We start from the raw sequence: 17,656 nt of genomic DNA on the forward strand, positions 1-17,656 counted from the left end.
GGACTTTAACAGAGGTACTGTTTATAAAAAAATGTTTCCCAGCTTTCTGCTTCCCTTCTAATCTTGGTTGTATTAGGGGCGGCTAGGTGGCACAGTGAACAGAGCACCAGCTCTGGAATCAGGAGAACTTGAGTTCAAGTCTGGCCTCAAACACTTAACACAAAAACTAGCCATGTGACCTTGTGTAAGTCCCTTAACCCCAACTGCCCTACCTTCCTCCCTTCAAAAAGCAAAAATAAATAAATAAATCTTGGTTGCATTGGCTTTGTTTGTGCAAAAACTTTTCAATTTAGTGTAATTGAAATCATCCACTTTGCATTTCATAATGTTCTCTGTCTCTTTTGATTATAAATTCTTCCCTTCTCTATAAATCTGACAGGTAAACTGTTCCTTGCTCTCCTAGTTTGTTTATAGTATCAGCCTTTATATCTAAATTATGTATCTGTTTTGACTTTATCTTGATATACAGTGTAAGTTGTTACTCTGTATCTACTTTCTGCCATACTATTTTCCAGTTTTCCCAGAAGATTTTGTTAAATGATGAGTTCTTACCCCAAGAGCTGGAATCTTTGGATTTATCAAATAGTAGATTGCTATAATAATTGACTACTATGTCTTTTGTGCCTAACCTATTTCACTGATCTACCACTCTATTTCTTAGCCAATATCAAATGGTTTTGATGATTACTGCTTTGTAATACAATTTAAAATCTGGTATGGCTAGGCCCACCTCCCTTGCATTTCTTTTCATCAATTCCCTTGATATTATGGACCTTTTGTTCTTCCAGATGAAAGAGAGAGACAGAGACAGAGAGAACTTTTAGGAATCAAAAGCTATGAAAAGGGCGGCTAGGTGGCTCAGTGAGTAAAGTGCTGGCCCTGGAGTCAGGAGGACTTGAGTTTGGTTCCAGCTTGAGACCTTAACACCCCCACAAAAAAACTAGCCGTGTAACCTTGGGCAAGTTACGTAACCCCAATTGCCCTTCAAAAAGGCAAAAAAAAAAAAGCTATGGAAATACTAAAAACCTTGTTGCTATGGAAGTTTTTCATGGTCAGCAATTCTTCACATAATCAACTTGGTGGAGTAGATCTGCACTGGATCCTTAAAAATCCAGCCTAGGTTCCAGCAGACCATAGGAGTTAGAATATGCTAATTTCCTCAAGCCCCAGAATGTGATTGAAGCTGCTTACTAGGATTCATGATTGTCCTACCAGTCCCACAAGGAAGAAGAAAATGGATAAAAACTTATTTTTGTCCACACTGTCATGCAGTTGAAATATCAGTTAGTGCATTAGCACAGTTGGAACAGTCTCTGAAGATGGATAGGGAGCAGGACCCAGATGAGCAGCCTGGGAAGGCTCTACGTCAGAGTATCAAACTCATTCCTCAGATTTGCCTGGACCAGATTAAAATGTAATTGGAAAATGTTTCACAAATACAGTCCAACATAGATGGTGTTAATTTGTGGCTTTCTGAGTCAATATACATCTGCAGGAATCCATTTCTATTTGAGTTTGGCACCACTGATATAGAGTAAGAGGACAGGGTCTCAAACTGACTCTGATGCTTCCTACCTTAGTAACCTTGCTCATTTAAAACTCCGGGGGCCTTCGTTTCCTTATGGATAAAAGGAGCGGATTGGAGTAGAAGGCCTCCGAGGTCCCTAATGTCGGCTACCATGGAGGAGCATCCTGTGCCCGGGAGGATGAGAACAGGCTCTGTTGTGCTTGGGATACTGCAGTTGCAGAGTGTTTAGGGCAATTCCAAGCTACTTCCTAGCCCAGAGGTAGATATATTCCCAGTGCTGCTGTATGGCTGCACGGCTGAGAACATCACAGCCCCTGAGGAATTAAACATGCAGAGAAGCACAATGGATCAATCACCTTTTAAATTACTCTGGACTTATTTATATATACTCATATATGCACCTGTTTCCTCCTTTTACAGAATGTAAGCAAGGAATAATTTTTGTCTTTTGCGGGTGCGCGCCTAACGCATTACTTAGCATATAACATGAACTTAATAAATGTTTATTTTTTTTATTAAGTAGGCTGCAGCATGTTTCCAAAGACAGTGTGTTCTCAAGAAGTAGTGTAAGATAGGTCATCCAGGAAATGTATGCTTTGAAAATCAAGTGGTCCAGTCACATGGGGTAATAGATGAACCTCTCAAGCTCTGTATTGGTATCCCTGAATACAAAAAAAGACATATAGAGGAAGACCTTCGACATCCTTAATGGATCCTTTGTGGAAGACTTATAGAAGAACATAGGGAAGGATCTTCTAGAATGAGAGGGCATGGGTGTATCTCGAAGTCCAATGGTGCAAAAGGAATCCTCACATTCATGAGGGTACAGAGCCACTGAAATATTAAAGTATTACTATAGTTTAAATTTTTTCAAAATGTGCTTCTCCTAATATTTTTTACTTAAAATTAGCATTTTACTTATGATTAGTATGAAACTTTCACATCAGACTGTTAGAAGTTACAATATCTTGCATTGGAATTAAGATCATACAAGACTGGCTCATGTCTGAAACTAGTTCTTTGTTTATTTACAGGAAACTACCAGAAAGCTTTGGATACTTATAAGGAGATTCATAGGAAATTTCCTGAAAATGTTGAATGTAAGTGATACCGTATATTGTAGCTTTCAAAATATAGGCTTTGCTAAAATATGTGTTGAATTATATGTTTACAAATGAAGCATAGCAATTACATGTGTGAATACCATTTGGCTTATACCCAGACTTTAATTTGGAGTAGACATATATTTTATGGGAGCTTATAGGACTGAGAAAAATTGGCTACACAGATACACAATATTATATAAATGAATAATATTAGATTAAAATTTACTACTTAATTTTCATATACAGTAAACAAATATGATTTGTTTTATGGCATATTGAGTTAATTTCAAGGTGTTGTCTAAATCTCCAGTCCTAAGAACTATCTTTGTTTTGTTTTTGCTCAACTTAATTTATAAGAAATATAACATTGCCCAGAGTTTTTCTGGAGGTTTAATAGTGATTGTTGAAACTGAATCCATTATTAATTATTAAAACAACATATTTTATTTGTTTTTTTAAACATATATTACTACATCCACTACATATCTTTAACTTTACAATGAAACCTTTAAAAGTTTTGAAAATCATTTATAATTAGAATATTGGTATTCATATCAAATGAGATTTTAATAATTATTTAAAATAATATTTGAACTGTGTATGTTTGTAGAGATTTAAATTTTTGTTTTTGCTTTTGAAAAGTAGCATTGAGATGTATTGACATAGAAGATGAAAATAACCTACTTAAATCTGATGAAAATATACATTTGAATCATAATTCTATACTATTATTTAAGGATTTTGTAATATTTTATATTGCTTCTAATCTACCATAATGGCATAATTAAAATGTTAGTATCCACTGAATCTTCACAAATGTAAAGCCACAGAGGTGTAACTAGAAAATTATGATAGTTTTTTGATGTGGTTCTTACAAAGTTGAGTCTTTTTTTCAGGTTTGGAATTTTCTTGATTCTTTAATAATCATAATTAGGAAATTTTTGAAAACACAATAACAAAGTTGTTTTTGGTACTAAGAATCTTATAGTATGCTGAAATCTTATAGGCATGAGAACTATCTTTTTTGCAGTTTCAGAAGTGGAATAATCAAAGTTTCTCATTTCCTTATTGATTTGAATGCTTAGAAAAGCTGTTTGAAATGTGCTGTCCACAATAGGCAGTGATTCCTAGTCCATCTCAAGGACATACGTTTTTGCCACTTTTTTCCGGTGGTAATGATGGGTTGCACTAACCTAGACATATAATCTTCCTTGGTATCCCTTAGAATGGCTTACACATCTCTTTCTGTATGTTGCAATTACATTGTAAAGGGGAAAAGCACTATTGATTAGAAATATTACTGACTAAATACTTTGTATTTTCAAATGTTCTACATTAAATGCTTTACTCAACATATTTTTAATACAATTTAGGTCTGCGCTTCTTAGTTCGCCTCTGCACAGATATTGGACTAAAAGAAGTTCAAGAATATGCAACAAAACTCAAGAGACTGGAAAAAATGAAGGAAATAAGGGAACAGGTATCTCAAGTGGGACAAAAACTGATGTCTGTTAACTTTCAGAATGTCTGTCTCTTATAGCTTAGGTGAGGGGATTTTGGAAGCATCTAGATAGATGTATGCCAAAAACAAAGCTAAAATATTTTTTCTGCTTTGGTAAAATAGGTAAGAGTAACCAAAAATTATGACATAAATGTGATTCCTTCAAGAGTAGGTTAAATGAATGAGTGCCCCCTCAAATTGGTAGCTTATGTTTTAAACAAAGAAATAATTTTCCTCATGAAATAACTTGCAGGCTCTACTCAAAAAATTAGACATTGAACCTACATAGAAAGTAAAATCTTAATTGGACAGACTTATGGCCCATGGGGAGTAGGGGACAATTACTGATTTGTGTATATATATTACTAATAATTTTTTCCCCTCTAACCTATTATATAGCATAGATCTGTAAATGTTATTAATATGCATGAAAGCACTTTTACACAGATATGTATGTATAAAAGAACATATGTGTATACATGTATATTTAATGTAGATATAGATATATAAACTTAAAGTTCTTAATTTTGACTTCATCTGAATATTATTAGGCTATCTTAAGGTCAACAAACCTAGAGAGCTGAGCATTCTTAAGTTATTTTATGTGGTTGTTGTGTAGATCTTTCATGAAAAGAATGAAAATGCTTAATGCGTGTATATTTATATATGAAGTGAAAATGTTATTTTATCTGATTTAATTTTTTATATAATTTATTAAATATTGTGTAATTCTGTATTTTTAGGTATTAGATAATTATAATAAGTAGTCTTGGAGATTAATTTTAATAACATGGAATTGCAAGATTTGTTATTTTTAGTTGGAGAGGAAGTACTCTAAATTATATATTTACTTAAGGTTGTTTGATTATATTGTCTTATTTTCAAATATGCTTGTTCTATTCTTTTTAAGTGCACTAATCTCCAAAAAATTGTGAGCACTTTACCCAAATCCTATAAATATCAAATATCAGATGAGATCATAGTAGGTAGCTGCTGCAAAAAGACTAACCAAGCACCATGCACTAAAAGCTGTCATTCTGAATTTGTCAAGAAGAGATGTGAATTCCAAACTTGAAAACTCCAAGGAAGTTCTTGAGCATTTTTATCTGGTTACTATTATATTTCCTAGATACTCCATGGCTATGAGTAAGAAGAGGCTCAGATGCATAAAACTTTGTGAGCCAGAGTCCTAAATGCAATAGAAATATTAGAACATATATGATGTTTCTGCTATAGCATGTATATTTCTTTTAGCTTGTAACCTCAGATACACTGATAAATTATGTATTTGCTTTTCTCCTTTTGACCTGAGGTATTGTCTTATTTTGGAATATGAAACTACATATTCCATTATTCTTTTGGAGCTTAACATGCAGGACCTAGATGATTCCTAATCTGGTTCAGATATTAAGCATTATCTTAATATGATCTAGCTAGGCTGAACAAAGGAGGAAAACAAACATTTATCCAATGTTCACTCTATGCCAGGCACTGTGCTAAGTTCTGGGGATACAAATATGAGCAAAAAGAAGCTCTTAGGGTGCTTCTATTCTAACAGGGGAAGACGTGACACAAAAGCAGGTGGGGGAATGAAGGTCCCCCATGCCGGGGCATGGTTTTGAAGCTGGGAAGTCATAAGGAGGGCCAGTAGAAGAAGAATAAAGTCTTCTTTGGCCCCTTCTACAAAATGGAGGTCCTAGTGGGAGAAGACAATGGAACTTGAAGATTGAAATTCCAGTTAAGAAAGCCTCTGAGGTGGTTGAATATTCTAAAAGGAGGCCCCAGGCACTGAGAAAAGTTCTAAGAAGAGACAGCAGGAAAGACATGGTCTTGAAGTAAAAAACTAGATTAAATTAGGTTCTCCATATCTCCTCTCATATTCTTATTAAAGTCCTTCTTTGTGAATAGAAACTGAAAAAATCTATAAACCATTCTTTAGATTCACTATGAAAAACCAATTAACTTGCCCTAAAAGTTGGTTTTTATGTCATCTTTTTTATTTAGAAATTTATCAAATGCCACATGTGAAATATTGTGGTGTACATTTCTCATCCTCAAAAAAAGATTATATTATGCCCAGGAAGTTTGTAGTATTACATGTGTTTAATACTCCTTTTTGGTTTGGATTTGTGATTTCATAGGTGAGGGGAACTTAAGGTATGGTGACTCCCTTCAGTAAAGATTGGCCACTTTTTTGTAATTGACAGTTTTAGAGAGTTGCCTGGAGCACTGAGAACTTCAAGTGATTTTCCCATAGCCACATGGCCATCATATTCTAAAATTGATGATTCTTCTATGTGTCCTAAATTTGAGCTTACCAATCCAGAGGTTGGAAAGATGTTCACTTCTCTCCCAATCATTACCTCACATTTAGCAAGAGCTCTGTAAGTTGATAGCTATCTGGTGAATGTTACCACTATATCACTGAAAGAGGAAAGCAAAACTAGATGCACAACTCAGGTGTACTCCAGTGGGGCTTGTTTAAGGTTATGTTAGAAACAGCTAGATCTCATACGGATAGCTAGTATGGGGAATATGAATGCTGCCAGTGTCCTCTTATTTGCTTCTAAATAAGGGTCACTTTCCTCTGGGCCTGTAGAATTTTTAGTCTTTCTTTAGCTATCAACATGCCAGTAAAATCCCCATTGTCCATGTAAGGCTATATTTTTGGCAATTCTACAATTTGAGACTGAATTGCTCTCGTGTATTGCTATATTTTTAAAAACCCACTTCTGATAACACTTTCTTTTTAAAATACATTTTTGAGGTCTTAATTTTTATATCACTTACATTTCCCAATTATGCCTCATCTTTCACCAGTGTCCTCTCCCAGAGAATCATCCCTTATGAAAAAAAAAGAGTAAAAAAGGAGGAAAGAATTCAGCAAAACTAGCATATCAACAAAGTTTGAGGTTATATTCAGTGCTGCACACCCACTGACCAACCCCCACCTCTCCAACCTATGAAAAGAAGCTTGGGGAGAGGTGATTTCTCATATCTCTTCTTTGGGTCCAAACTTGGTCATTGTAATTTTGCAAGATTCAATTTCAGTTATTTTGTTGCTGATGTTATTTGCATGCACATTGCTGTAAGCCAGTCAGATAATAAGCATTTGTTAATAATCATTTTCTGTGTGGCAAGTATTATGCTAAGTGCTTAAGAATATAAAGAAAGGCGAAAAGAAAAAGAAAAAACAGTCCATGTCTCAAATGGGGAGCTAATCACATAATAAGGTATACATAGAGCAGATGAAAGGTAATCTGAGAGGGAATGGCAACCAGCAGGTTCTCTGGTAAGAATAAAAAAGTAATCTTTATGTTGTTTTCCTCATTCTGTCTACCTCACTGCATCAATTCTTTGTTAAGTCTTTCTATAGTCATTATATTCATCATTTCTTTAACATAGTAATATTTCCTTACATCCATGTACCAAAATTTATTTAGACATTCACCATTCAATAATCCCTGATGCCATTTTTTTTTTATCAGTAGTCTCATGTTTTGTTCAACTTTGACGATTTAGGAGCATTAATTGATCAGGAAACTTATGGTTGATCTTGTGGATGGTCCTTTCTGAATTCATGATTGGTCTTTCAGCCAACTTGACCTTCATAAACTTAATATGTACTTAAAACAAATGTTTCTTCTACTTAGGAAAGCCATCTTCTAAAATGAGGGTTACCTTGCAGTTTCGGTATGCAATAAGTAATAAATACATAGTGGTTTTTTTTTTAAATTTGTTTTTTGTCTGTTACTCAGCCTTATTTCTCAGGATAGAAATTTATATATCAGTAGTACCTTGAAATGTGATTAAGGGTCCCATTAGTCATAATAAAGCATTGACTAATGAAAAAGGTCATTTGAAACACTGTGGTATACAGAAGTCCTTAATTTACTCAAATTCTGTTAAATGGAGTAGTCAATTAACTGGATTTTTTTTTTTTTACTATATTCCATTTTTATTGGAAAATATGAAAACAAGCAAAGATTTAATTTAAAACAATAGCTCTTAGCTCCTTCTGACATATCTGATTTAATATATTCTCATCCAACCAATATTTACCAACTATATACTATATGCAACATGAATCTTATGCCTTCATCTACAATTTTATACGGTGCTCTCTGATATTTTTAATCATGGCCTTGAGATACTACAAGACCTTCTGTCATCAAGCTTGGAGAGGAGAAAAAAAGGAACGTAATAGCTATCTTCAAGTACATGAAGAACCATGTACAGAAGAGGAAATAGACTTGTTTGGTCCCAGAAGAAAGAATTGGGCAAAGCAAGGCAACAAACCTTAATTGCTTACTGTGTGCCAGGCATTGTGCTAAGTGCTGGGAACATGTACAAACAGAAGCTAAACGACAGTCCCTGCCCTCAAGAAACACTACCCAGAAAGGAATGAAGCATAGCCATGCAGGCCTGTGTCTGAAATGGAAGCCCCTGGAAGGAACTTACCCATGGGAGAAGGCAAGTGGCATAACAGAGGAATATTCCAGAGTGGGAAGGCAGCTGAATCGTGGTAGCAAGTCCACAAAATCAGAAGTACATCTGGGAATTAGGAACAAGGGGTAGAAGTTACAGAGAGTCCCATTTCAGCTAAAGAAAAGGAAAAACTTCATAACGGTGCCACCCAGAAGTGGAGTGAATGAACTGTCTGAGGAGCTAGTGGTTTCCCCCTCACTGGAGTTTTATAGGATCATACATAGATTTAGAGCAGGAAGGGACCTCAGCTCTATCTCAATCTCCTCAGAGATTGTCTAATCCAACCCCTTCATTTTACAGAGAGAAAATTTTAGGCCACACAGTGAAGGTCCCACCGTTAAGTGTGGCTGGCAAGTGACAGATCTAGGATTCACAGCCAGCTCCTCTGCCAACAAATCCAGCATTCGTCCCTCCCTGCCCTCCTGCTTTTTCTAGTAGAGCTTGGGTAATCAATCACTTGTTACCACAATGTGGTATAGAAGGAGTGCTGGACTCGGAGTCAGGGAAGACCTGGGTTTGAGTCCCATCTCTGACACTTAGTAGCTGTGTAAACATGGATAAATCAGTTAGCCTGCCAGGAGCCAAAGCTTCCTCATCTGTAAACCTGAAGCAAGCAGTAAGGTGTCTGGCTCAGTGCATGAAATGTGGGACTGAGTCGGGAAGACCCAAGTTGAAATCCAGCCTCAGCCACATGGTGAACCGCTCCAGTGTCTTTGCCAAGAAAACCCTAGATGGGGTCATGAAGAGTCGGACGGGACTGGACCACAGCTGAACAACAGCAGAAATGGGCATAATGATGCCTGTAGCACCCACCTCTCGAGGTTGTGGGGATCAAACTAGGGAGTGTCTATAAAGAGCTGCAAAAAAATAATATCAGGGTAATCAGAAACCATAAAATGCCATCTATAAATGACAGATGTTCCAATGTAGAACGGACTGGATGATCTCTTGAGATCTCTCTCCAGTTCTTTGAGGCTATGATCAAAGATTCAGTTATATTCTGTGTATTATATATACTAAAGCAGGAGAGTGAGCATTTCATGATTTCAGAAACATTTTCATCAACAGTTACTGAATCATAAGGTCATCTGGGTGTCCTTTGTTTACCCTAAAAATTAACCAAAAGACACTATTTTCTGAACATTTCAGTTCATTAAGATTATATTACATGTTAGTTTTATTAATGAGGATTTTTATTTGCCAGGAGACCTCATTCATATCTCAGACTCTACTTAGATAGCAGAATTAATTGTACTGCAAAACAACTACTATTTATATAGATACCTGCTCTGCCTTTATCTTATGTATCTTTATATATTAGATGTTGTCTCTTCCATTGGAATGTAAACTCCTGGAAGGTAGGGACTGTTTTTGCCTTTATTTGTATCTCTAGCACTTAGTATGGTGTCTGGTATATAATAAGTGCCTAATAAATACCTGTTGACTGGATAATAGTCATCTGTCTCCACTAAGGATGAAATAAAAAGAACTAGGTTTAAAAAATAGCAGGAAATTGTTAAGAACACAGCAGAAGTTTGAAATCTTTGATACATGTTCAAGCTGCATGAGAATGTGATATCAGTACATTTTCCCATTGATACATTTGCTTTTTTGGCAAGAGTATATTCAGACACATTCATTGGATACCAGGGTCAGAGATTTAGAGTTAAAAGGAACCTTAGAGCCCACCAGATCCAACCTTTTCATTGTATGAATTAGGAAACTGAAGCACAGAGGGGTGAACTGATTGGCCCAGAGCATTCAGCTAATAAATATCTGAGGTAGGATTTAAGCTCAGATCTTTCTGACTCCAAGTCCAGCATCCCATCCACTATACCACACTGCTGTCTATCTCAGAATGCTGACTTACAGAAACACCTCATATTTCCCTGAAATTTAAGTTAGACAAAAGGAAAGAATTCATGATAGCAAGGCCAAATCTATACAAATGGAATGATTTGATTATGCTATGGACTAGGTTTGTTTGTTTGTTTTTTTCACAAGCCACTGAATAATTTTCCTGCATCAGTTGGTGTCATAGAACCATGGAATTACAAATGCCTTATGTAGTTAACGCATTAATTCCTTCCATTACTTCCTTGACAGGTAATCATCAAACCTCCTGGTATTACTGTCAGGAATACAAAATTTCATCAGAGCATCCCATTCCATTTTAAGATAACTCAAATTGTTAGAAAGTTCTTCCTCAAACTCAGCTAAAGTCTCCTTCCTAGTTACTCTTTCTTTTTAAATGTTTTATAGACACTCTTTTCCTTTTTTTATATCACCATCTCTTCCCAGTAGCTCTCTGTCTCACTCTCCTCAACTCCCAGGCCTTCAGAACCCTTCCTTATAACAAATAAGTCTCCTTTCACTTCTTCCACCTTTGGGGCTTAGTTCTGCTTTTTGGAAGTATACAAAATTAATTCAGTCTCCCTTCTCTCAAGGCTAAACATGCCCACTAACTTTATAGTATAACTGATTGAGTAATTGTCAATTAGTCTTACTCAACGAGTAGACATGGCCTAACAGTTGTTAAGCAGTTCAATAATAAGGAAATCTTCCCCGGAGGTCCCAAAACTAGACTAAATCATGTGACTTAGATGAATGTTTTTAATTTTATGCCACACACTTGGTAAGGAAACTTAAGAAATCTTGCCAGGTGTTCTACCCACAGCTTTCTACTAAAATATTTTCAGAGATAAATGAGCTATTGAAGAAATTTCTTTTGGAACTTTCTTTGCTTGTCAGCCTTTTAGGTATGTGACTTTTCATCAGGCTTATTATTTCTTATTGTTGGTTTCATTAAAGATATAACTTTTTTAAAACCTGAATTTGTATTTAAGATCAACTATGTTAATTAAGATAAAAGAAGTTTTCCAGTTAAATTGAAATCTGAAGTTTGCTAGTCAGACTTGTTTTCTTAATCCCAATCACTTAAAGGCAGTCTTGTTAGTTGTTTAGCTGATAAAATTGAATTGAGAGAACTTTTTAATGTAATCTATTCATCCCATTCTCTACTCACCCTTTTTTCTATGTGTAAAAAGTGTTCCAATATTAATAAACTGACTGTCTTCATGATCTAATTCTAACATTCACAAAAACCTGAATTCTCTACTTCTTTTTTCTTGTGACATTGCTGGTAACTTTCTCTATCTCATGTATTAATCTCGTGTCTCCATAGTTAACATTGGATATATACTGCCTGTCCTGATGCTTCTTTCATTAATGACTTCTTTATCTTAACTACACTTCTCTTCATCTGTATTTGTGATTTTGATCTTTGATTCATCCTTACATTTGTTTTCTTTCTTTTTCTCTGCTTCTTCCTTCCCCTTTTTCTTTTTTTCCTCATTGCTATTTTTCCTCTATTCTATAAAATACTTTTTTAAATCTGGTTTCCTTCTTTTCTATAGGCAAATGAATGTAGCCTTGTAAATGTACACAGGGTATGTAATTAAAACTACCTTCCTTACCAATTAGTACCAAGCTCTTCTATTTTCCTTTCCTCTAATCTCTTCAGATATGCTATATACACAGTTAGCATTCTTTTGCTTTTTTCTAAAAATTTAGTTGTTAGCTTGACTGTTCCATCCACCTGTACCTAGAAAAAACAAACTACTCCTTTCATGGTAAAACTCAATTTACTACAGATATTGACAGGGATTTGACCCTTGTTTAACAAACTTGGCCTTGGGCTCAAAGAATTAGAGCTAAGGAGCATCCAGTCCAACTCCTTTATTTTACAAATGAGGAAACTGAGGCCTAGAAAAGTTAAATGACTTGCCCACATATTGGTAGTAAGTGGCATAGCCAGGATGTGAACCATTTCCTCAAACTCCCAATTAAGCCACCTTTCCATTATACTACCCTATACATATGGATAGTTGTGAACATGACTACAGGAAAATATTTATGAAAACAAACTTTTCAATCACTTCAGAATTGTTCGACTACATGCAAACAGTTTACATCATAATTACACATCATTCTTGGGTGCTCATTGAAATAGATTTCCTAAAAATTGCTACTAGGCCACATTTTGTTAACCTAGTTTGATTTTACTGTGTATGCTTGTAAATAACAAAGTACATTTCCTTTAAAACATGGGATCTTAATCTTTTTTTGTCATGTATGTTTTTGGCAGTCTAGTGAAGCCCATGGGTCATTTCTTAGAATAATGTTTTTAAATACATAAAATAAAATATAGTGAATAACAAAAGATGCCAATGATTTTGAAATACCTTTATTAAAATATTTCTAAAAACAAGTTCACAGGTGCCAGGTTAAAAATCTCTGTTTTAAAGGAAATTCATACATTTTACTTATTTGAACTATCCTTTCTCCTAAGTAGTCTAAATTAGTGAGATTTTATTTCTACTCCTACAATGTACTTTGCAGAAGCTACTGCTACTGTCTTTTTTTTTTTTTCCTTAATTATCACCTAACTCAAACCATCTAGCTCCTGTACAAATTAGAGGGCCAGAAGGGTGTAGAAATAGCCCTGAGCCTGGGGCTAACTCCCGAGATGGTATTGTTTGGGTCACTACATTTGCCAGGGCCTTACTTTCCTCATCAATAATATTAAGGAGTTGCACTAGAATTTTTCTAAGGGCTTTTCCAGCCCTTATGATTCTACCCTATGAGTATGAAATACTTCAAGCATCTCTTCAGAATCAAAATTATGACCTTCTTTCACAAGGAACTGCAACATTCAACCTGTAATTTCACAGAAGACCCTTTGTTTTCTCTGTATTTATTAAACCTTAATGATTTTCATCTTTTTTCTTTCACTAACTTTCTCCTCCTACTACCATTTCAGGGCTTCTCCCACATTGCCACTTGGCAAGAGATTCTTCTTTTCTCTCTTCTTAAACAATTTTCTTTCAAGTCTTTCTTAAAACTCCACCTTATAAGACTTTTCCTTAGCTTTTTTTTTTAAGTTTTTCTGTAAGAGCCTAAGGGGGAGAGGGGAAGGTAAATGAGAAGGAAAAAATAAAATGAGGAAATGTGAGGAAAAGAAAAAATTCACACATCAGGCTTAACTTCTCACCTAGTGATTATATGATCCAATTGCTTTGTTTGACTTTCCCAGATTGTGAACCCACTGGGCAGGGAAATCTTTCCTTTGCTCCATACAATTCTTGAAATAATATTAGTAATGATGTAATAACAAATCATGAATAAACTACTAAGTAAAGCATGAAGTCTTACTAAGTTGTGATTTTAAAGCTTGTTATTTTCCTGTTTATTCCTACTTTGTAGCTTTAGCTATCTAAATGAGAAAAAAAAATCCAAGATTCCCAGTGAGTCTTTCCTAGTGTCGCTTAAAACATTTAGTTATAATACCTGAAAAATTGTCCTTTTATAAAACCCTTATATATACATTAATTGTCATTACCCAGTCTATTTTCAGATATTTCTGTCTAAAGTTCCTGGTTTCTGTGATTTCATTAGAAAGATAGTCTACATTATGGATTATAGATAACTCATCAATTAGCCATTAATTAAGAAATAGGGATATCATAGATCGTTTGTGCAAGAGATTGAATTGCTTTACCTCCCATCACTACCCCAGCCTACTCTTTGGAGGTAACACAGTGAACAATAAAAATGCCCAAGATGTGGCAGCGAGAAAAGAGAGAAGAAATAAGGTGCCTAAGTAATTTGTTCTTGACCACTCGAGAGGTCATTTGTAAATGTTCTGTAGGAAAGCTGGTTGTCATTTCAATTTGGATAAAAATTATGATTAAATCAATAAATATTTATGAAGCATTTACTATATGGTGAACACTATACTAAGTGCTGGGATACAAAAAAGATGCAAAAACAGCCCCTACTTAAGGAGTATATGTTCTGATGAAGGAACATGTAAATAAATAGATAGATACATAAAGAGTAGTAGGAAAATAACTTTTGAGGGCAAAGCCTCATGTAGAAGTAGTCCTGAAGGAAACCAGAGATACCAAGAGGTTTAGAAGAGGAAGAAGACCATTCTTTTCCTGGGACTTATACCAGTGCAGATCACAGAGAGGGAAATGGAGTAGGCTAGTACTGCTGGTTCACAGTTGGAGGGGCAGTAAAGTGTGAGAAGACTGGAAAATAGGAAGAAGCCAGATTGTATTTTTACCCTTATTTTATTTACAATTATATCTCAGAATTCAGTAATTCATTTGACTGGCTTATTTTCACTCTTCATGCTAATTATTAGTAAAAACACTAACTACTAAAATACCATTGTTTTATAACATTACAAGTTATATTGTATATTATTACCAGTTAGTGAAAATAATTAAAATTTACCTAGTTGATACTAGCCTACCATGATGAGAGTATTTTGGTATCCATAGTTTTATCTCCTGAATCAGCCTTGTCAATTCCCCCATAACTTTTTCCTTATCTCTAGGACCACCTTTATTCTAGAGATAATAGAAAATGAAATAAATCAAGCCATGCATGGATTTTTAAAAAAATTATTAGAAGACAGTTTATCTTCAGCTTTGCTAGTGGTTTTTAGACTTCTGAATCTGATATGTCATTAGTACAAAAATATTACAGCCAGACAAAAACTTGGAGCTTATGGGCTAATAGATTTAAAAACAACTTCATTTACCCTTTCCGCAAAAACATTACCATGTTCTTCCAATACTATCCTATAGTGGGTTTTTCTTTTCCATTCAATTTAAACCTCTTTCTTTATCATGTACATTCTAGCAGAACCTATGAGACATGATTCAGAAACTAGATTTATATAAATATAGTTCTATCAAGGGAAGCTCTGCTGTTTTAGGCTTATGTAGGGAGAAGAGAAGAATTTCTCTCCTTATTTCCTGCTTCCTTGAGGTATTTTCCAAGATTGAGTGCATATTCTGAAATACCTACTTTAAGACAGACTGCCTCCTCAGGGGAAGCAGTCACAGGGTGCTACAAGTAAGAATGTGGGAATGGAGCCAAAGAGATGCTTCTCCTCCCTCTGCTTGGAGTAGTTCTTCACTAGTGATGAAAAAATCTGGAATATTCCTCCTTAATAGTCAACAGCTCCAGACACAAAGGACTTTAGTCTGGCAACATGAAATATATTGTGAACTGCTATGTAAAAATTAGTGTAAGTCCAATGGCGAAGGGAATTTTTATATGATTTCATTGTTTCACTTTTCTGCATGACTACACATGAAATATGGCCATAAAGATTTGTCCAAGTTGAACAATGTGTTTGGAAATGAGAAGAATGGAAAAAATAGAGTGAGGAAGTGAGGCTTAAATCAAGTCCTTAATATGAGAAGGGAAAAAATAACATTGGTCAAAGTTCCTAAAAGAGTTAGGAAACTATTGAGACAAAATAAAACCAATACAGAAATTTCTCATGAGGCACATGCAAGTTTTAAGTAATGTTCCAAAATGCTTTTTACTTGGCCCCTTTTATAGTATTTTGAGAATATAAATTGCAAACTCATTTAAGTTCCATTTTCTAAATTGAATTTTAAAGTTTCAAAGTAGGTTTGTAATCATTGTTGTACAAATATTTGCTATTATTTTCATTCAAATAAAGCTGCATATAAATTCCAGAGAGACATTCTTTTGGCTAGATTTTAGAAATGTCATATGGTTTTCAAAAATCACTGTAAAATGTGATGCACACATATCCAGAATCATGGCCGGAAGCCATGTGACATAGCAGAATAAGCATGTGCCCTTGTTAAAAAGGATCTGATTTCAGTTAAAAATTCCCTACTTTAGGAACAAGCAAAAACATATCCTTTAGATGTGGTACAGACAGAAAATGAAAAATAATTAAGCAAACAGAAAAGTTTGCAGCAAGCAACAGATGCAACAGGAACTGGGCAGGTCATTTGTTCACATTTTATGCATCATCATAAACCTCAGTAATATTCATAAAATCCTACATCCTTGACTTCCTGTCTGCTAACAAAATCATGGTACTGGTATTGATTACATGTGAGCAAAATATTGTATATGAAGTAAAGCATGTAAAGTATTTTGTAAACCTTTAAAAAACTATGTAAATGTTGGCTATTATTATTAATAAGGTTGCCAACATGACATTTCCCTATAGGCTTTTAATTTCTGGTGTTCTATATATGTTCCCTTTAATTGCTGTGTTCATAAGTTGGACCCATTGATAATGTATCTCTTTATATTTTCTTTTTTCTGGGTTTATAATCATCTCTTAAATTTCTAGTGTAATAATTTATTACCATTGTTTGTATGTTTGTGTATTTACTTCGTTGTAAAGTTAAGCAAGCTAATAATAAAATTATTTTAAATAAGTAAAAATGAATTCCCAGCTACATTCATTATGTGCATTCAGGAATCCACAAGAGCAGGATAAGATTACGACTCTAGGATCATGCCAGGAGTGGGGTTGGGGTATCCTCTTTACTTTTTTGTGGCATGAACTCCTTTTGCATTCTGGTGAAACCTATGAACCCCTTCTTAAAAGAATGTTTTAAATGTATAAAATAAAATACATAGGTGTAATAAGAATGTAAATTTTGAAGATCTTCCCTGCCCCTAGGCTAATGTGCACCTGAAGCCTGGGGTGGGAGGCTTGTTTTTCAGTAGCTACTTTTTGATTGGCCAGTGGGTCAAAAAGGTTGTTACATTCTCTGAGCCAGGAGAAGGCTATATAAGCACTGATGTGTAGCTTTGTTTTGGGACTCACTTTGAGAAGTGTTCTGTGATTTGATCTGAATTCTGGGAAGCCGTTGTTGAGAGTCCCCCGGCTTTGAAAAACCCAGAATGTGGAAACCCAGATGTTGACTGGGTATGGATGTAATGGTTGGACAGTTTGGAAATCTGTCTACTTGATGTTTCTGTCTTGATAATTATGCCTGTATACTTTGAGGTTCAGGGTACTGACCTTTTCTCCTGAACAAGGTAAAGGATATATGTCTGACTGATTAAAGTAAGCTTGTTAACCCATTTTGAGTTGCTTTCCTTTAACAAAGCAGATCCAAGAACCTGTATGGGCAGCAAACCCTGAGGACGCGCTTGGGGTGCTTGCTGCTACAA

At 35.0% G+C, this 17,656-nt stretch overlaps 1 protein-coding gene and 1 long non-coding RNA gene across 7 annotated transcripts in view; one reads left to right on the forward strand and one right to left on the reverse strand.

Annotated features, from left to right (window-relative positions):
- The window catches only part of IFT88 (intraflagellar transport 88), a 115,651-nt gene that overhangs the window by 65,557 nt on the left and 32,438 nt on the right, over positions 1 to 17,656 (forward strand). For all 6 annotated transcript variants that reach the window (XM_069080581.1, XM_069080578.1, XM_069080582.1 and 3 more), the window contains 2 exons: positions 2,563 to 2,628; positions 4,008 to 4,114. In XM_069080581.1, the coding sequence (XP_068936682.1) occupies positions 2,563 to 2,628; positions 4,008 to 4,114 (173 nt within the window). The remainder of the gene's footprint in view (positions 1 to 2,562; positions 2,629 to 4,007; positions 4,115 to 17,656) is intronic.
- LOC138155368 (uncharacterized) lies at positions 1,920 to 9,459 on the reverse strand. Its single transcript, XR_011166812.1, has 3 exons — positions 8,597 to 9,459; positions 6,926 to 6,978; positions 1,920 to 2,362 (listed from the first exon to the last, which is right to left on the reverse strand). It is a non-coding gene; the product is annotated as an uncharacterized lncRNA (long non-coding RNA).

The sequence above is a fragment of the Petaurus breviceps genome, unplaced genomic scaffold, assembly GCF_028583685.1.
Source record: "Petaurus breviceps papuanus isolate PSGF00001 unplaced genomic scaffold, PetGlider_PUasm1.0 91133, whole genome shotgun sequence".
Taxonomy (NCBI): domain Eukaryota; kingdom Metazoa; phylum Chordata; class Mammalia; order Diprotodontia; family Petauridae; genus Petaurus; species Petaurus breviceps.